This window comes from Corythoichthys intestinalis, chromosome 1, assembly GCF_030265065.1.
Source record: "Corythoichthys intestinalis isolate RoL2023-P3 chromosome 1, ASM3026506v1, whole genome shotgun sequence".
In the NCBI taxonomy this organism is placed as follows: domain Eukaryota; kingdom Metazoa; phylum Chordata; class Actinopteri; order Syngnathiformes; family Syngnathidae; genus Corythoichthys; species Corythoichthys intestinalis.
The window spans coordinates 2,653,003-2,672,889 of NC_080395.1; the positions used below are offsets into that span (position 1 = coordinate 2,653,003).

A 19,887-nucleotide genomic window follows, 5' to 3' on the forward strand; every position below is an offset into this window, starting at 1 on the left:
ACAACTTGTATCTTGGTGTGAAGAGGCTGATTTTTAGCTGTAAAACAGTAAACTCGGCTCACTATTTTGGAAAAAAACAATTCAGCCCCTGAACACGGTTTCACTGAGCAAACTGCAATTTGGAAGGCATGTCTATTAAGAGTAGACCTACAAAAAAGTCTCAAGAAGCCACGCCCAAAAAGACAATGGACAACTTGCACTTTGGTGTTAAAAGGGGGATTTTTAGCCCTAAAATAACAAAACTCAACATATTATTTTGGTGGAAAAATCAGTCCCTGAAAACGGTTTCACTTAGCAATCTGAAATTTGGAAGGCGTGTCTATTAAGAGTAGACCTACAAAAAAGTCTCAAGAAGCTATCCCCAAAAACACAATGGAAAACTTGCATTTTGGTATTAAAAGGGGGATTTTTAGCCCTAAACTAAAACTCAACATATTATTTTGGGGGGAAAATCAGCCCCTGAAAACGGTTTCACTTATCAACCTGAATTTTGGAAGGCATGTCTATTAAGAGTAGACCTACAAAAAAGTCTCAAGAAGCCATGCCCAAAAAGACAATGGACAACTTGCATTTTGGTGTTGAAAGGAGGATTTTTAGCCCTAAAATAACAAAATTGAGCTCACTATTTTGGAAAAAAAATTCAGCCCCTGAACACGGTTTCACTGAGCAAACTGAAATTGGGTAGACGTCTCTATTAGGAGTAGTCCTACAAAAAAGTCTCATGAAGCCACGCCCAAAAAGACAATGGACAACTTGTATTTTGGGGTTAAAAGGGGGATTTTTAGCCCTAAAATGACAAAACTGAACTCATTATTTTGTAAAAAAAAAAAAAAATTCAGCCCCTGAATACGGTTTCACTTAGCAACCTGAAATTTGGTAGGTACTTCTATTAAGAGTAGCCCTACAAAAAAGTCTCAAGAAGCCATGCCCAAAAAGACAATGGACAACTTGCATTTTGGTGTTAAAAGGGGGATTTTTAGGCCTAAAATAACAAAACTCAACATATTATTTTGGGGAGAAAAAAATCTGCCTTTGAAAAAACGGTTTCACTTAGCAATCTGAAATTTGGTTGGTGTGTCTATCAAAAGTAGACCTACAAAAAAGTCTCAACAAGCCATGCCCAAAAAAGAAAGTGGAAGACAGAGAAGCAATTCAAAGAGTCCGTTATAGGGTCAAATTAGCTTATTGGCTGCCATTGATAACGCTAAACCCATTCAATTCATTTTGACTGGGCTAAGATCAGTCTGTGTTGTCATGGAACTTTTTGTCAAACATTCCTTCTTTTTTTGGAAGCGCATTTGCCGCCGCCGCTTTTTCGTTTGAACTCAGCGTATTTGCCCCCGAACGCAGCCTTTAAAAAAGCGGCATCCGGAGCCCGCTCGGATCTCACGCGGCGGCCTCTGCCACAAAGACGAAACGTGAACAAAAGCCTGCCTCACCTTGCGTGTTCTGTTTTTTTATTTCTTTTCACCTCTTCATTTTCATCCTCGGCGATGTCGAACAACGGTTCTCCTTTTAATCTGCCGGTGTGCCGTTTTTTTTTGGCTAGCACAAAGACCCCCGAGCGCGCCGTCGTCGCGGGAAGCATGCAGCTGCTGGCCGGCATCAAACTGTGCACGGGAAGAGTCATCACCAACCACCCGCACTATGAAGACAAGGACTTGAGAGACAGGACCAAACAGGTACCCGTGATACAACTGCCAAAAAATAATGTAAACACGATGGAAATATCTTGTCTTTTCACGTGTACAATTGACTCCTTGTGTATCAACAACAGGGGTGTTCATTTGGTGACATTTTTGAGTCATCTTTTTAAGTAACCTGAAATCAGCAGGAAGTGACCAAAAAATGCTGCAAAACAGGGAGGCATGACGGAACTGCAAAAAGCCTAAAAAATTAACAGGGAGTGACCTGTTAATGCCCCAAAATCAACAGGAAAATACTGTAAATGTGCCAACATGAACAAGAAGTGACCTAAAATGCCCCAAACCAACAGCAAGTGACTGGTTAGTGCCCCAAAAATTAACAGGAAGTGACCTGTAAAGGCCTCAAAACAACAAATGATGTGCAAATGCCCCAAAGTCAATAGAAAGAGACAAATAAATGCCCCAGAATCAACAGGAAGGCAGGAAGTGACTGTAAATGCCCCAAAAATTAACAGGAAGTGACCTGTAAAATGCTTCAAAATCAACAGGGAGGAAGGAAGGGATTGCAAAAGCCCCCAAATCAACAGGAAATTACCTGTAAATGCCCCAAAATCAACAAGGAGTGACTTGTAAATGCCAAAAAACATCAGGAAGTGACCTGTAAGTGCCCCAAAATGAACAGGGAGGGAGGAAGGGACTGCAAAAACCCCAAAATCAACAGGAAGTGACCTTTAATGCCCCAAAAATCAACAGAAAGCGACCTATAAATGCCTCAAAACCAACAGGAAGTGACCTGTAAATACCCCCAAATCAACAGGAAGTGACCTTTAATGCCCCAAAAGCCAACAGGAAGTTATCCATAAATGCCCCAAAAACTAACAGGAAGTGACCTGTTAATGCCCCAAAATCAGCAGGAGGTGACATGTAAATGCCCCATAATCAACAGGAAGTTACCCATAAATATCCCAAAATCAACAGGACGTGACCTTTAATGCCCCAAAATCAATAGGAAGTGACCTTTTAATGCCCCAAAATCAACAGGAAGTGACCTTTAATGCCCCAAAAGCCAACAGGAAGTGACCTATAAATGACCCAAAAACTAATGTTAATGCCCCAGAATCAACAGGAAGTTACCCATAAATGTCCTAAAATCAACAGGAAGTCATCTCTAATGCCCCAAAATCAATAGGAAGTGACCTGTTAAATGCCCCAAAATCAACAGGAAATGACCTTTAATGCCCCAAAAGCCAACAGGAAGAGACCTGTTAATGCCCCAAAATCAGCAGGAGGTGACATATAAATGCCCCATAATCAACAGGAAGTTACCCATAAATGTCCCAAAATCAACAGGAAGTGACCTTTAATGCCCCAAAATCAACAGGAAGTGACCTGTTAATGCCCCAAAATCAATAGGAAGTGACCTGTTAATGCCCCAAAATCAACAGGAAGTGACCTTTAATGCCCCAAAAGCCAACAGGTAGTGACCTATAAATGACCCAAAACTAATGTTAATGCCCCAGAATCAACAGGAAGTTACCCTTAAATGTCCTAAAATCAACAGGAAGTGACCTCTAATGCTCCAAAATCAATAGGAGGTGACCTGTTAAATGCCCCAAAATCAGCAGGAAATTACCCATACATGCCCCAAAATCAGCAGGAAATTACCCATAAATGTCCCAAAATCAACAAGAAGTGACCTTTAATGCCCCAAAAATCAACAGGAAGTGACCTATAAATGCCCTAGAACAAACAGGAAGTGACCTGAAAATCCCCCCCCCCCCAAATCAATAGGAAGTGACCTCTAAATCCCCCCAAAATCAACAGGAAGTTACCCATAAATTCTTCAAAAAGTAACAGGAAGTGACCTGTAAATGCCCCAAGCAAACAGGTAAATGCCCTAAAATCAACAGGAAGTCACCTCTAATGCCCCAAAATCAATAGGAAGTGACCTGTTAAATGCCCCAAAATCAACAGGAAATGACCTTTAATGCCCCAAAAGCCAACAGGAAGAGACCTGTTAATGCCCCAAAATCAGCAGGAGGTGACATATAAATGCCCCATAATCAACAGGAAGTTACCCATAAATGTCCCAAAATCAACAGGAAGTGACCTTTAATGCCCCAAAATCAACAGGAAGTGACCTGTTAATGCCCCAAAATCAATAGGAAGTGACCTGTTAATGCCCCAAAATCAACAGGAAGTGACCTTTAATGCCCCAAAAGCCAACAGGTAGTGACCTATAAATGACCCAAAACTAATGTTAATGCCCCAGAATCAACAGGAAGTTACCCTTAAATGTCCTAAAATCAACAGGAAGTGACCTCTAATGCCCCAAAATTAATAGGAGGTGACCTGTTAAATGCCCCAAAATCAGCAGGAAATTACCCATAAATGCCCCCAAATCAGCAGGAAATTACCCATAAATGTCCCAAAATCAACAAGAAGTGACCTTTAATGCCCCAAAAATCAACAGGAAGTGACCTATAAATGCCCTAGAACAAACAGGAAGTGACCTGAAAATCCCCCCCCCCAAATCAATAGGAAGTGACCTCTAAATCCCCCCAAAATCAACAGGAAGTTACCCATAAATTCTTCAAAAAGTAACAGGAAGTGACCTGTAAATGCCCCAAGCAAACAGGTAAATGCCCCAGAATCCACAGGAAGTTACCCATAAATGTCCCAAAATCAACAGGAAGTAACCTATAAATCCCCCAAATCAATAGGAAGTGACCTGTTAATGCCCCAAAATCAACAGGAAGTGACCTCTAATGCCCCAAAATTAATAGGAGGTGACCTGTTAAATGCCCCAAAATCAGCAGGAAATTACCCATAAATGCCCCAAAATCAGCAGGAAATTACCCATAAATGTCCCAAAATCAACAAGAAGTGACCTTTAATGCCCCAAAAATCAACAGGAAGTGACCTATAAATGCCCTAGAACAAACAGGAAGTGACCTGAAAATCCCCCCCCCCCAAATCAATAGGAAGTGACCTCTAAATCCCCCCAAAATCAACAGGAAGTTACCCATAAATTCTTCAAAAAGTAACAGGAAGTGACCTGTAAATGCCCCAAGCAAACAGGTAAATGCCCCAGAATCCACAGGAAGTTACCCATAAATGTCCCAAAATCAACAGGAAGTAACCTATAAATCCCCCAAATCAATAGGAAGTGACCTGTTAATGCCCCAAAATCAACAGGAAGTTACCCATAAATGTCCCAAAATCAACAGGGAGTGACCTTTAATGCCCCAAAAATCAACAGGACGTGACCTGTAAATGCCCTAAAAACAGGAAGTGACATGTAAATGCTCCAGAATCAACAGGAACTTATCCGTAAATGTCCCAAAATCAACAGGAAGTAACTATTTAATGCCCCAAAAATCAATTGGCAGTGACCTATAAATGCCCCAAAACCAACAGGAAGTGACCTGTAAATCCCCCAAATCAATAGGAAGTGTCCTGTAAATCCACCCAAAATCAACAGGAAGTTACCCATTAATGTCCCAAAATCTACAGGACGTGACCTATAAATGCCCCAAAACCAACAGGAAGTGACCTGTAAACCTCCGCCCAAATCAACAGGAAGTTACCCATAAATGCCCCAAAAACTAACAGGAAGTGACCAGTTAATGCCCCAAAATCAGCAGGAAGTGACCTGTAAATGCCCCAAGCCAACAGAAAGTTACCCATAAATGTCTCAAAATCAACAGGAAGTGACCTTTAATGCCCCAAAATCAATAGAAAGTGACCTGTTAATGCCCCAAAATCAACAGGAAGTGACCTTTAATGTCCCAAAAGTCAACAGGAAGTGACCTATAAATGCCCCAAAAACTAACAGGAAGAAACCTGTTAATGCCCCCAAATCAGCAGGAAGTGACATGTAAATGCCCAAAATCAACTGGAAGTGACCTTTAAAGGCCCAAAATAAACAGGAAGTGACCTTAAATGCCCCAAAAATCAACAGAAAGTGACCTATAAATGCCCCAAAAACTAACAGGAAGTGACCTGTTCATGCCCGAAAAACCAACAGGAATTGACCTGTAAATCCCCCCCAAATCAATAGGAAGTGACCTATAAATGCCCCAAAAACTAACAGGAAGTGACCTGTTAATACCCTAAAATCAACAGGAAGTGACCCCGTAAATGTGCGGTAGTTGTTGGGACACACCTCTGTTATTGAGAGGGTTGGTACGCTCCGTCAGCCGCGACATCGGGGCTGCGATTGACGTCATCGCTCGAAATGAATATCTCAATATCTATGAAACGATAGTGGCACAAACCAAATTATTTACAGAACAAACGTAGCACAAACGAGTGACTGTATTTTAAATAAATTTGCGTCTGACGGGGGGCCAACTTCACTCATATTTTAGATGTATTCTATTGTTGATTACACCATGGTTGTAATATCTTTATTTTGTACTAAAAAAGTAGAAGCAGGCTTATCTATGATTAGCGATTAGCATGGTAACAAAAATACCACTTTCCCTCACTTATGCGCTGAGAAAAGTTGAACGATGAATATACCGAACACACCCGGCACGCGCTGGTGTTTGCCACCTTGCCGGAAGGCACGTCGTCGACTGAGCCAGCCTCGCAACGGAACAATAAATGAGCAATTTGCGCGCTAATGGGACAAACACGAGCCGCTTTGTCTGGTCCCGCGCGCCTGAAAAATCAACAACGACGCAAGTGGAGCTTCGCTAATGTGCCACGAGTGTCTTAAATGATGTAAGCGAACCGCACGGCTGATGCCAAAAATAACAAAACGCGAGTTAAATTAGCTCAACTTGTAGTTGCGTTATTGAACGTATCTATTATGTATGTCATATTACATAAAACAGCTTGAGACAAAATGGCGGATAAGACTCCAGCATGATAAAGTGTATACAAAACTTTGAAAGAATAGAAAATAAAAATAAAGATTGTGTTGTTGCTGTTGTGTTCGAGGTGTACCAGGTGTACGCCCGCCGCTCCCCGCAGGAGGTCCACGCCATCCTGCAAAAGATGGGCGCCGACTACGTGGTTCTGGAAAACTCCATCTGTTACGAGCGCCGGCACCAGCGAGGGTGTCGACTGAGGGACCTGCTGGACCTGGCCAATGGACACGTGGGTGTTTCTTTCTTTTGTTTTTCTTTCTTTTTAGGACATTTCTGGTACACTTCCTATTCATTGGTCACTTTCTGTTGATTATCGAACACTTCCTTGGAATTTTAGGGTACTTACAGGTCACTTCCTGTACATTTTGGTGTATCTCAGTGTCACTTCCTGTATATTTTGGATTCTGTCCTGTCAATTGATGGGCATTTTCAGACCATTTCCTATTGATTTCAGGGCATTTCCGGGTCACTTCCTGTTTATTGGTCACTTCCTGATGATTGCGGGTCAGGAAGTGCCTTGCAAATGCCCCAAAAATTAGCAAGAAATGATCTGTTAATACCTCAAAATCATCAGGAAGTGACAAGTAAATGCCCCAGAATAAACAGGAAGAAGTATCCCAAAAATCAACAGAATGTGCCCTGTAACTGCCCCAAAATCAGCAGGAAGCGACCTTTTAATGCCCCGGAATCAACAGGAAGAAATGCCCTAAAAATCAACAGGAAGTGACCTGTTAATGCCCCAAATCAACAGGAAGTGACATGCAAATGCCTCGAATCAACAGGAAGAAATGCCCTAAAAATCAACAGGAAGTGACCTATTAATGCCCCAAATCAACAGGAAGTGACATGCAAATACCCCAGAATCAACAGGAAGGCCGGGAGTCTACTGTAAATGCCGCCAAATCAACAGGAAGTGACCTGTAAATGCCTAAAATCACCAGGAAGTGACATGTATACACCCCACAGTCAACAGGAAGTCAGGAAAGGACCTGTCAATGCCCCAATATCAACAAGTGATGCGTAATTGTCCCAAAATTAACAGGAAGTGACCTGTGAATGCCGCAAAATCAGCAAGTGATGTGTGAATAGACCAAAATTAACAGGAAGTGACCTCTAAATGCTCCAAAATCAGCAGGAAGTGACCTGTTAATGTTCAAAATCAGCAGGAAGTGACCTATCATTGCCCCAAATCAACAGGAAGTGACATGCAAATGCCTCGAATCAACAGGAAGAAATGCCCCAAAAATCAACAGGAAGTGACCTGTTAATGCCCCAAATCAACAGGAAGTGACATATTAATGCCCCAAATCAACAGGAAGTGACATGCAAATGCCCCAGAATCAACAGGAAGGCCGGGAGTCTACTGTAAATGCCGCCAAATCAACAGGAAGTGGCCTGTAAATGCCTAAAATCAGCAGGAAGTGACATGTAAATGCCCCAAAATCAGCAGGAAGTGACATCTAAATGTCCCAAAATCAACAGGAAGTGACATGTATACACCCCACAGTCAACAGGAAGTCAGGAAAAGACCTGTAAATGCCCCAATATCAACAAGTGATGCGTAATTGTCCCAAAATTAACAGGAAGTGACCTGTGAATGCAACCAAATCAACAGGAAGTGACCCGTGAATGCCCCAAAATGAACAAGTGATGTGTAAATAGACCAAAATTAACAGGAAGTGACCTCTAAATGCTCCAAAATCAACAGGAAGTGACCTGTTAATGCCCCAAAATCAACAAGTGATGTGTAAATACCCCAAAATCAACAGGAAGTGACCTGTAAATGCCTAAAATCAGCAGGAAATGACCTGTAAATGCCCCAAAATCAACAGGAAGTGACATTTAAATGCTCCAAAATCAACAGGAAGTGGCTTTTAAATGCCCAAAAATGAATAGGAAGTGACATATACACACCCCAGAATCAACAGAAAGGCAGGAAGTGACTGCAAATGCCCTCATATCAACATGAAGTGGCCTTGCATATATTTTAAGGGTACTTACAGGTCACTTTCTCTACATTTTTGGGTACATAAGTGTCACTTCCTGTACATTTTGTGTCATTTCCTGTTGATTTTAGGGCATTTCTCAGCCACTTCCTGTTCATTGGTCAATTCCTGTTGATTGTGAGTCACTTCCATGTAATTTTAGGGTACTTACAGGTCACTTCCTGTACATTTTGATGTATCTCAGTGTCACTTCCTGTATATTTTGGATTCTGTCCTGTCAATTGATGTGCATTTTCAGGCCATTTCCTATTGATTTCAGGGCATTTCTGGGTCACTTTCTGATTATTGCGGGTCACTTGCATATAATTTAAGGGTACTTTCAGGTCACTTTCTCTACATTTTTGGGTATATAAGTGTCACTTCCTGTACATTTTGTGTCATTTCCTGTTGATTTTAGGGTATTTCTAGGCCACTTCCTGTTCATTGGTCAATTCCTGTTGATTATGGATCACTGCCATGTAAATTTAGGGTACTTACAGGTCAGTTCCTCTACATTTTGGGGTATATAAGTTAGGGATGTCCCGATCCAGGTTTTAGCACTTCCGATCCGATAACGATATTGTTTTGCACTTCCGATCCGATACTGATACTGGCCGATACCGGCCTATCCGAGCATGTATTTAAGTTCAAAGTTATTTAGCCTACTTACTTAGTTGTCAGTAGAGATGCCGATCGATCGGGTCCGATCACGTCATTTTCAAAGTATTGGAATCAGCAAAAAAATATCGGCCATGCCTTTTTTTTTAATATACTGTATATATATTTTTCAATTAAATCGTTTTCTAATTTTATTTAACATTACAAACATAATATGTTACACTCATCCAGAGTCTTTAGTTTAGACTTAAGGTAGGGTTATCAAATTTATCCCGATATCGGCGGTAATTAATTTTTTAAAAAATGTATCACGTTAAAATACTTAACGCAATTAATATATGCGCTGCACGACCCACTCACGCATTGTCGCACTCAATCTGTAATGGCGCCGTTTTACCTACATAGAGAGATAAAAGGCAGCGTAAAATGAGTAGAGTGCATTTTGGCAGCCTTTGGAGCCTTTTTTTAATTGGCTAAAGCCTTACAATCCCTCTCCCAATGATTAGAAATATCATGGGAAGCAATGTGGGGAAGCAAGGTAGTAATTGATCTTTATCTTAACACCTTAAGTTACTTTCCAACGCAGAAAAGATATATCAATTGGTAGCACTACGCACAGTCATGGTTCCGCTTCCCATCATGCATTTGGCCATGGCTAAAGTATCATTTACTGAAAGCTCAACAAATACACTAGATGGCAATATTTAGTCACAATATACAAAGTCACAAGTCTTTCTATCCGTGGATCCCTCTCACAGAAAGAATGTTAATAACGTAAATGCCATCTTGAGGATTTATTGTCATAATAAACAAATACAGTACTTATGGACTGTATGTCGAATGTATACATTCGTCCGAATTTTATTCATTTTTTTCTTTAATGCATTGGCAAAATGTATACGATCGGGAAAAATGATCGGGAATGATTGGAATTGAATCGGGAGCAAAAAAAAGCTATCGGATCGGGAAATATCGGGATCGGCAGATACTCAAACTAAAACGATCAGGATCGGATCGGGAGCAAAAAAACATGATCGGAACAACCCTAGTTGTCATACTCATGTTGAAAAGGTTTTCAGTACTCTTGATAACAACTAGCCACCTGAATTAGGTGAATTTGAATAACACAATGGTTGGTAACAAGAAACTAACCTGTTTATTCAGTGATGAACACAAAACATTATAAATAACAAACAGAAATGGCATATTCAGTCAGTAAAACGTGCAAATAATATTGTAAACTGTCTTAAAAAAGCAAAACGCACAACCTCCGTGGAAAATAAACTATTAACTCCGCATCAGTTCTCTGCTCTTGAACTGTACCAAGGCTTTAAAAAAATGGTGTGCCATAAAATGTGGACCGGAATTTAGGGAAGCCAAGCAAAAACTGGAATAGATTGTGTAAATCGGTGTGCTGGAAAACCTGGACCGGATTCTCAAAAAAAAAACTGGATCGGGAGCCTGGATCGGAATTTTTCCGTGTCAGCTGATCCGATACCGATGCGCATTTTTTGCACATATCGGCGGTCGATCCGATCCAAATATCGGATCGGGACAACTTTAATATAAGTGTCACTATCTGTACATTAGTGTCATTTCCTGTTGATTTTAGGTCATTTCTGGGCCACTTACTGTTTACTGGTCACTTCCTGTTGATTATGGATCACGTCTATGTATTTTTAGGTTACATACAGGTCACTTCCTGTACATTTTGGATGATTTTTCTGTCGATTTTAGGATATTTCTAGGCCGTTTCCTATGGATTTTTCGGGCCAACTCCTATTCATTGGTCACTTCCTGTTGATTGTCCTGTTGACACTGTTGCTCCAGCCTTCGCCGTGTACAGACGCACTCTCTGAGCTCCTGAAGCACTCTCTTATCTTAACCTGATTCGCGCTCAGGGCCAGCAAGCTCAACTCCCAGTATGGCTCCAAAGAATTTGAAACCTGGTGACTTGGATGAAATAAAATCCTCTATACAGAAATTGGAGGTTTCCTTGACTGGCTTGATTCAAAACCAGAATCAAGAAATCGTCAGAGAGCTGCAGTTAATTCGCGCTGAAAACGAGAAACTCAAGCAGGCGGTCGAGGAGAGGTTCGCATCAAGAGGCTGGAAATTTTGGCTGACGATCTCGACCAGTGCCGACGCGCAAATGAGCTCATCCCCACAGCAAACAGATGCAAAAATGTCAGGGACATGACAAAGCCATAACCTTGTACACCCTGAAATTAATCGAGCTGCCTGACTGGACGCTGAGTCATTGTAAACCCAGATTGTTGATTGTGTTATTGTACAATTTGTGGCCATCTGATGTATGTACCATGTCTGAATGTGCGTCTTTAGTTGTATGGGGGACGGGAAACTGATAAGCATATGCTTCCTCCCGTCTGCCTTTGTCTCCTTCTTCGGTTCCTTCGGGCAAATCATATCACATTTTGTAATTGTCAATGATTGTCAATGATACCGATGATGATGACAATAAATATTTCATTCATTCATTCATTCATTATTAACTACTTCCTTGTAATTTAAGGGTACTTACAGGTCACCTCTTGTACATTTTGGATGCTTTCCTGTCAATTTTAGGCCATTTCCAGGCCATTTCCTATAGATTTTAGGACTTTTCTGGCCCATTTCCTGTTCATTGGTCACATCCTGTTGATTACTGATCACTTCTTTGTAATTTTAGGGTACCTACAGGTCACTTCCTGTACATTTTGTTGATTTTAGTTCACTTCCATATAATTTTAGGGTACTTATAGGTAGGGTTGTTCCGATCATGTTTTTTTTTTGCTCCCGATCTTTTTAGTTTGAGTATCTGCCGATCCCGATATTTCCCGATCCGACTGCATTTTTTTGCTCCCGATTCAATTCCAATCATTCCCGATAATTTTTCCCGATCATATACATTTTGGCAATGCATTAAGAAAAAATGAATAAAACTCGGACGAATATATACATTCAACATACAGTACATAAGTACTGTATTTGTTTATTATGAAAATAAATCCTCAAGATGGCATTTATATTATTAACATTCTTTCTATAAGAGGGATCCACGAATAGAAAGACTTGTGACTTTGTATATTGTGACTAAATATTGCCATCTAGTGTATTTGTTGAGCTTTCAGTAAATGATACTGTAGCCATTCCCAAATGCATGATGGGAAGTGGAACCATGACTATGGGTAGTGGCACCAATTGATATATCTTCTCTGCGTTGGGAAATAACATAAGGTGTTAAGAAAAAGATCAATTGCTACCTTGCTTCCCCACATTGCTTCCCATGATATTTCTAATCATAGGGAGAGGGATTGTAAGGCTTTAGCCAATTAAAGTAAGGTTCCAAAGGCTGCCAAAATTCACTCAATATACACTGCCTTTTAGCTCTCTATATAGGCAAAATGGCGTCATTACAGATAGAGCGCAACAATGTGTGAGTGGGTCGTGCAGCGCATGCATTAATTGCGTTAAATATTTTAACATGATACATTTATAAAATTAATTACCGCGGTTATTGGGATAAATTTGATAACCCTACCTTAAGCCTAAACTAAAGACTCTGGATAAGTGTAACATATTATGTCTGTGACGTTAAATACAATTAGAAAATGATTTAATAAAAAAAAAAAAAAAATTAAAAAAAAAAAAAAAAAAAAAAAATATATATATATATATATATATATATATATATATTAAAAAAAGGCATGACCGATATTTTTTTGCCGATTCCGATACTTTGAAAATGACGTGATCTCTACTTATAGGTCAATTCGTGTACATTCTGGTGTATCTCGGTTTCACTTACTGGATATTTTGTATATGTAGATTGAAGATTATTTCCAGGCCACTTTCTGTTCATTGGTCAGTTCCTATTGATTGCGGATCATGTCCATAATATTTTTAGGGTACTTACAGATCACTTCCTGTACATTTTGCGTAGTGCTGCAACGATTAATCGATTAACTCGTGTATTTGATTGGAAAAAAAAAAAAAGATTCAAATTCAATTTTGCTGCATCGAGTATTCGTTTAATTATTGTGGCATTGTCATGGTATATTTTGAAAGCGTTTGCAATCAGTTTTATTGATTGGAGTGGATACACTGCCTTCTAGTCTGCCTCATTTCACATGGCTGAATCCAGCTGCTCCATGTTAAGACCAACATAAGCTAAGTTTTTGTTTGTGCTAATGTTTTTTTTTTAATGCATTCATAATTTAGTTTATGGTATATTTAGCCATTTTTTGTGGGAATATGTGTCTGAACCATTTGTTAAGAGCATTGTTAAAAAAAAAATGTTAACGTTTTACAGCATTTAATTCAATTCAATTCAATTTTATTTGTATAGCCCTCAATCACAACAGAAGTCTCAAAGGGCTTTACAGAGGCAATATGATACACAATTAGAAATGAAGCAACAAAGATGAATAGATGCAGTTCAAGTCCTGGGTATCCCCTATCCTTAAGACCCTCCATGCCGGCAAGGAAAAACTCCAAAAACTCCAGAGTCAATTGGGAGAAAAATGAGAAACCTTGGGGAGTACCACAGTCAGGAGAGATCCACTCCCAGAACGGCTAATGGGAATTAGCAAGCGAAATTATAGTCTGTAAAAATACAGTGGAGTAAAGGAGCAAGAAGAAGTCCCTCTAGTCAGATGAGACGGGGGTAGCAGCGAGGACGTCTTTCCAGCCAGGGGTCCGGACAGTCAGGCGGCTGCAACTGAAAAATAGCCCCTCCCCAGAGGGGAGGGGGGAAAGGGGACACCGGGTGACGAGTGATGAAGAGACTAGACAACTAGATATTAACATTGGAAAATAGAAATAAAGTAAGACAAGTGGTAGGTAGAGTAAGAAAAGGAAAACCCTAACCCTAACCGGCTGTACTGCCCCCAGCATTATAGCTTCTAGTGCAGCTTAGACTAAACTGTGAGTCTACTCCGACTTCAACTAGCCTAACCATAAGCTTTGTCGAATAGGAACGTTTTTAATCTAATCTTAAATGTGCAGACTGTCTCGGCTTCTTTAATACTAGCTGGAAGCTGATTCCATAAAACAGGGGCTTGGTGGCTAAAGGCTCTAGCTCCGACAGTACTTTTATAAACCCTGGGAACTACCAGTAGACCTGCATTCTGAGATCGGAGTGTTCTGTTGGGGCGGTATGGAACCAGAGCATCGGTGAGATAAGGTGGCCCCAACCCATTAATGGTCTTAAATGTAAGAAGGAGTATTTTAAATTTAATTCTAAACTCGACTGGAAGCCAGTGAAGTGCCTGGAGCACAGGGGTGATGTGCTCTCTTCTATTGGTTCCTGTTAAAAGTCTTGCTGCTGCGTTTTGGACTAGCTGAAGACCTTTTAGAGAGCTTTTAGGACAAGCTGCAAGTAGGGAGTTACAGTAATCCAATCTCGATGTAACGAACGCGTGAATTAATTTTTCTGCATCGCTTTTAGATAAAATATTTCTAATTTTGGCGATGTTGCGCAGGTGAAAGAAAGCCGTTCTACAGGTTTTTTTTAATGTGTGCTTTAAACGGGTCAAATAAAACTCCTAGGTTTTTAACTGTGGTGCTGGAGGCTACACTTACATTGTCCAGAGTGACTATCTGGGCAGCTAAAGAGTCTCGAACACTTTTCGGGCCTTTAAGCTAGCGGACTTTTGCTATGTAAGTTAGCCAATTTTTCTTTTGTTGTACATAGATGCTTATGTAATTGTTTTCATATACCGTTTGAGGCTCAGCTCAGGTATATTAATTTTTCATGTTACTTATCCGATTACTCGATTATTTGACAAACTAGTTCATCGATTAATCGACTACTAAAATAATCGATAGCTGCAGCCCTAATTTTGCGATATGTAAGTGTCACTTCCTATACATTTAGACTCCTTTCCTGTTGATTTTAAGGCATTTCCAGGCCACCTCCGGTTCATTGGTCACTTCCTGTTGATTGTGAATCACTTCCATATTATTTTAGTATACTAACAGGTCACTTCCTGTACATTTTGGGTGCTTTCCTTTCGATTTGAGGGCATTTCTAGGCCATTTCGTAAAAATTTTAGGGCATTTCCTGGCCACTTCCTGTTCATTAGTCAATTCCTGTTGATTATGTATCACTTCCTTGTAATTTTAGGGTACATACATGTCACTTCCTGTACATTTTGGGGTATCTCAGTGTCACTTCCCGTACATTTTGGATTCTTTCCTGTCGATTGAATGTCCGGGCCACTTCCTGTTGATTTTGGGGCATTTCCAGGTTACTTCCTGTTGATTTTGCATCACTTCCTGTTGGTGTTGGGGCCTTTTTGGGTCATTTGTCAGTGGATTGGCTGCCATTGATGGCGCATGGTTTTCATAGTGAAGGAAAAGAACCAGAAAGTTGTCATCGAAACTTGTTTGCTCCGATTCCTGCCGATCACGTTCTCTGCTTTTGTCCGATCAGATCATGGATGGCGAAGGCCCCAACGATGCCGACCTGGTGGACGCCGCCCACCCGCGATTCTGCGACGCCGTCAAATCAGACTCACCCGAGTACACCGCCCTGTTCAAAAGAACCTTCCGGAATAAAACGTTCCACGTTTACAGAGTCAAAAAGAAAGCCAAGAAGAATGACAAGAAGTTATGAGGTGACCGAGACGTTGACAGATGACGCACATGTGCAACTTTTTGTCAGAATTGTTTTGGTTTTTTTTAATTAAAATTGTGAAAATGCTAGCTAGTAAAACGCTATCCAGCAGCTTGGTAGCGACTAGGGATGAGACGATACACTTACAACTCACGATACAATATGGCAGGGTCACAAAACAATACCATATCAACAAAAAGGTTAAAAAAAAATAGAATACTGTGTAATTAAAACCATAGACGTCATAATTTATTGACGGGACACAGGGTGTGGGTTGCGGGGGGGCGGGGCTGATTCATAGAGGACCTATTGAAAAAAAAATAAAAATCCAATATTTTCAAAATCAAAGCTGCAACCGACCTAAAACCAAAACAGGCATATATGAGTCATTAGCATTATATAGCATTTAAGCTAGTGACTTTTGCTAAGCAAGTTAGCCAATTGTTGTAAACATTAGCATTACCGTATATAGCATTTAAGCTAGCGGACTTTTGCTGCGCAAGTTAACGAATTATTGTAAATGGAAAAAAATGGCACATTGCAAAAAATGCTACATGGCAACATCCATTTTGCCACATGGCAAAAAAATGCCAAATGGCACAATCAATTTTGCCACATGGCAAAAAAATGCCACATGGCAAAATTAATTTTGACACGTGGCAAAAAAATGCCACATGGCAAAATCAATTTTGCCACATGGCAAAAAAAATGCCTCTTGGCAAAAAAATGCCACATGGCAATATCAATTTTGCCACATGGAAAAAAATGCCACATGGCAAAATCAATTTTGCCACATGGAATAAAATGCCAATTGTTGTAAACATTAGTATTACCGTATATAGCATTTAAGCTAGCGGACTTTTGCTGCGCAAGTTAACGAATTATTGTAAATGGAAAAAAATGGCACATTGCAAAAAATGCTACATGGCAACATCCAGTTTGCCACATGGCAAAAAAATGCCAAATGGCACAATCAATTTTGCCACATGGCAAAAAAATGCCACATGGCAAAATTAATTTTGACACGTGGCAAAAAAAATGCCACATGTCAAAGTCAACTTTGCCACATGGCAAATAAAATGCCACATGGCAACGTCAATTTTGCCACATGGCAAAGTCAATTTTGCCACATGGCAAAAAAATGCCACACGGCAAAATTAATTTTGACACGTGGTAAAAAAATGCCACATGGCAAAATCAATTTTGACATGTGGCAAAAAAATGCCAAATGGCAAAATCAATTTTGCCACATGGCAAAAAAAATGCCTCTTGGCAAAAAAATGCCACATGGCAAAATCAATTTTGCCACATGGAAAAAAATGCCACATGGCAAAGTCAACTTTGCCACATGGCAAATAAAATGCCACATGGCAAAAAAAAATGCCACATGGCAAAATTAATTTTGCCACATGGCAAAAAAAAAAAATGCCACATGGCAACGTCAATTTTGCCACATGGTAAAATCAATTTTGACACATGGCAAAAAATGCTGCATGGCAAAGTCAATTTTGACACATGGCAAAAAAAATGCCACATGGCAAAATTAATTTTGACACGTGGCAAAAAAAATACCACATGGCAAAATCAATTTTGACACGTGGCAAAAAAATGCCACATGGCAAAGTCAACTTTGCCACATGGCAAAAAAAAAATGCCACATGGCAAAATTAATTTTGCCACATGGCAAAAAAAAAAAATGCCACATGGCAACGTCAATTTTGCCACATGGCAAAATCAATTTTGACACATGGCAAAAAAACGCTGCATGGCAAAGTCAATTTTGCCACATGGCAAAAAAATGCCACATGGCAAAATTCATTTTGCCACATGGCAAAAAATGCTGCATGGCAAAGTCAATTTTGCCACATGGAAAGAATGCCACATGGCAAAAAATTGCTACACGGCAAAATCAATTTTGCCACATGCAGCTAAATTTTGCCATTGTATTCACGTTTCAAAATGCATGCATGGTGCGGAAAATAAAACAATTACCTTGAATCCTCGACCAAATCACTCTTGAGACAGCCGTGCCTGCTTGTAGGCTTAAGTTTCGTCCTGTTTCAACCTAAAACCTAAAAAAAACCTAAAGTGTGTCAGATAACTTCTCTCTCTGCGAGGGACCCGAAGGCTTGGCGCAGGGTATGGGGGAAGTATCACGTCAATATATTCTGAAGTCTATGTTAAAACTTAATTTTTGTTTCAGTTGCACATGCAAACGCAGTACAAACTACAGTATAAAATGGCCGCAAGACACCTGTCATTTCGCATTTTGTGGATTTCTGGCTGTGAAAGAATCTTATCTAAAGCTAGTGAAGTAAAAAAAGAAACCGTTTCAAGACAAAAAACTGGGAGAGCCATTATTTCTAAATAAAAATGAATCACTAATGAACCTGATAGCACTTGTATTTTGTTCATATTGTAACACAAGCACATTCCTACCATTTTCTGAAAGAAATATCAATAGAATTCTCTACACTGTTGGAGTCTTGAGCTTCAAGACCACTTGAGAGCAAATGAAGCACCACGAAGCTTTGAAGCAATTGTCTGCAGGCGCTAGCAGGTGAGCGCCACGGGGCGACGCGGGATCGGAGCCCCGACCCCCTGCCGGCAGCCCAGGCAGAGAGGAGACCACGACCCGGGAGCCACACCATACATAAAGAGTGTGGGATCCACCTACTCCCCTATTACTGTGGCTGCCAGGTCCCCAACTGGCACCCGTGACCCAGCACCGTGATGGGATTGTGTGAGGAGGGTAGTGCTGTGTATGCATTAAAATAGAACAGCCCTGCTTAGGGCTGTGGGACCGCAGCATTGAGGTTCTATCCAGACACCTGTCCCACCGCCCCTTGCCAAAGCTCAAACCATGAACTTCATAATATATTGACAGGGCCGATTAATAGGGGGCCTGCATTGTTGGCATGGCAGTCAACGCTAACCGAGTGGAATCACAGACAAAAATATTTTCCGTTGAAAATTATTGTGAATAAATGTGTAAATCCCTGAATTCTTTATAGTTACGGACGTAAAACAGTTTCAATTCTTGGTTAAAAGAAAAAACGTGCAGCTAGCATTTGTTTTACATGAATATGTCGACGTACAATGCTAGTCTGTAAGTAAATTTAGCTAGCGGCCGCCGTTGAAAAATCTTGTGAATGAATGCTTAAATTCCTTATAGATATGGACGTAAAACAGTCGCGATTCTTGGTTAAAAGAAAAAAAAAATAAACGGTGCGGTTAGCGTTTATTTTACGTAAATATGTCAACGTACACTGCTAGTCTGTTTGTGAATGGAGCTAGCGGCTGCCTAATGTAAACAGAGCTTTTCAGTTGAAAATTCTTGTGAATAAATGCTTAAATCCCTGAATTCTTTATGAATATGGATGTAAAACAGTCTCGATTCTTGGATAAAAGCAAAAAAACAACGCGCAATTAGCATTTACGTTAATATTGCAAACTATGATGCTAGTCAGTAAACAAATGTGGCGCCCACCTAATGAAAACCGCTTTTTCTGTTGAAAATTCTTGTGAATAAATGCTTAAATCAGTAAATTCTTTACAAATATGCATGTAAAACAGTCTCGATTCTTGGTTGAAAGCAAAAAAAATTAGAAGTTCGCATTTATTTTACGTAAATATTGCGAACTATGATGCTAGTCAGTAAACAAATGTGGCGCCCACCTAATGAAAACCGCTTTTTCCGTTGAAAATTCTTGTAAATAAATGCTGAAATCAGTAAATTCTTTACAAATATGCATGTAAAACAGTCTCGATTCTTGGTTGAAAGCAAAAAAAATTAGAAGTTATTTATTTATTATATAATATTATTATATATTATAGTTATTTATTTTATGTAAATATTGCGAACTATGATGCTGGTCAGTTAGCAAATGTAGCGGCCGCCTTATGAAAACAGAGCTTTTTCCGTTGAAAATTCTTGTGAATAAATGCTAAAATCCCTGAATTCTTTATAAATATGCATGTAAAACAGTCTTGATTCTTGGTTAAAAGCAAAAAGAAAAACGAGCAGTTACATTTATTTTAGTAAATATTGCGAACTATGATGCTGGTCAGTTAGCAAATGTAGCGGCCGCCTTATGAAAACAGAGCTTTTTCTGTTGAAAATTCTTGTGAATAAATGC

The 19,887-nt window shown here is 40.0% G+C and overlaps 1 protein-coding gene across 4 annotated transcripts in view; it reads left to right on the top strand.

The window, feature by feature from the left end:
- dpy19l3 (dpy-19 like C-mannosyltransferase 3) overlaps positions 1-18,389 on the top strand; it is a 91,796-nt gene extending 73,407 nt beyond the window's left edge. For all 4 annotated transcript variants that reach the window (XM_057842728.1, XM_057842718.1, XM_057842737.1 and 1 more), the window contains 3 exons: positions 1,550-1,682; positions 6,597-6,755; positions 15,566-18,389. In XM_057842728.1, the coding sequence (XP_057698711.1) occupies positions 1,550-1,682; positions 6,597-6,755; positions 15,566-15,748 (475 nt within the window). In that variant the 3' untranslated portion in view covers positions 15,749-18,389. The remainder of the gene's footprint in view (positions 1-1,549; positions 1,683-6,596; positions 6,756-15,565) is intronic.
- The last annotated feature ends 1,498 nt before the right edge of the window (positions 18,390-19,887 follow it).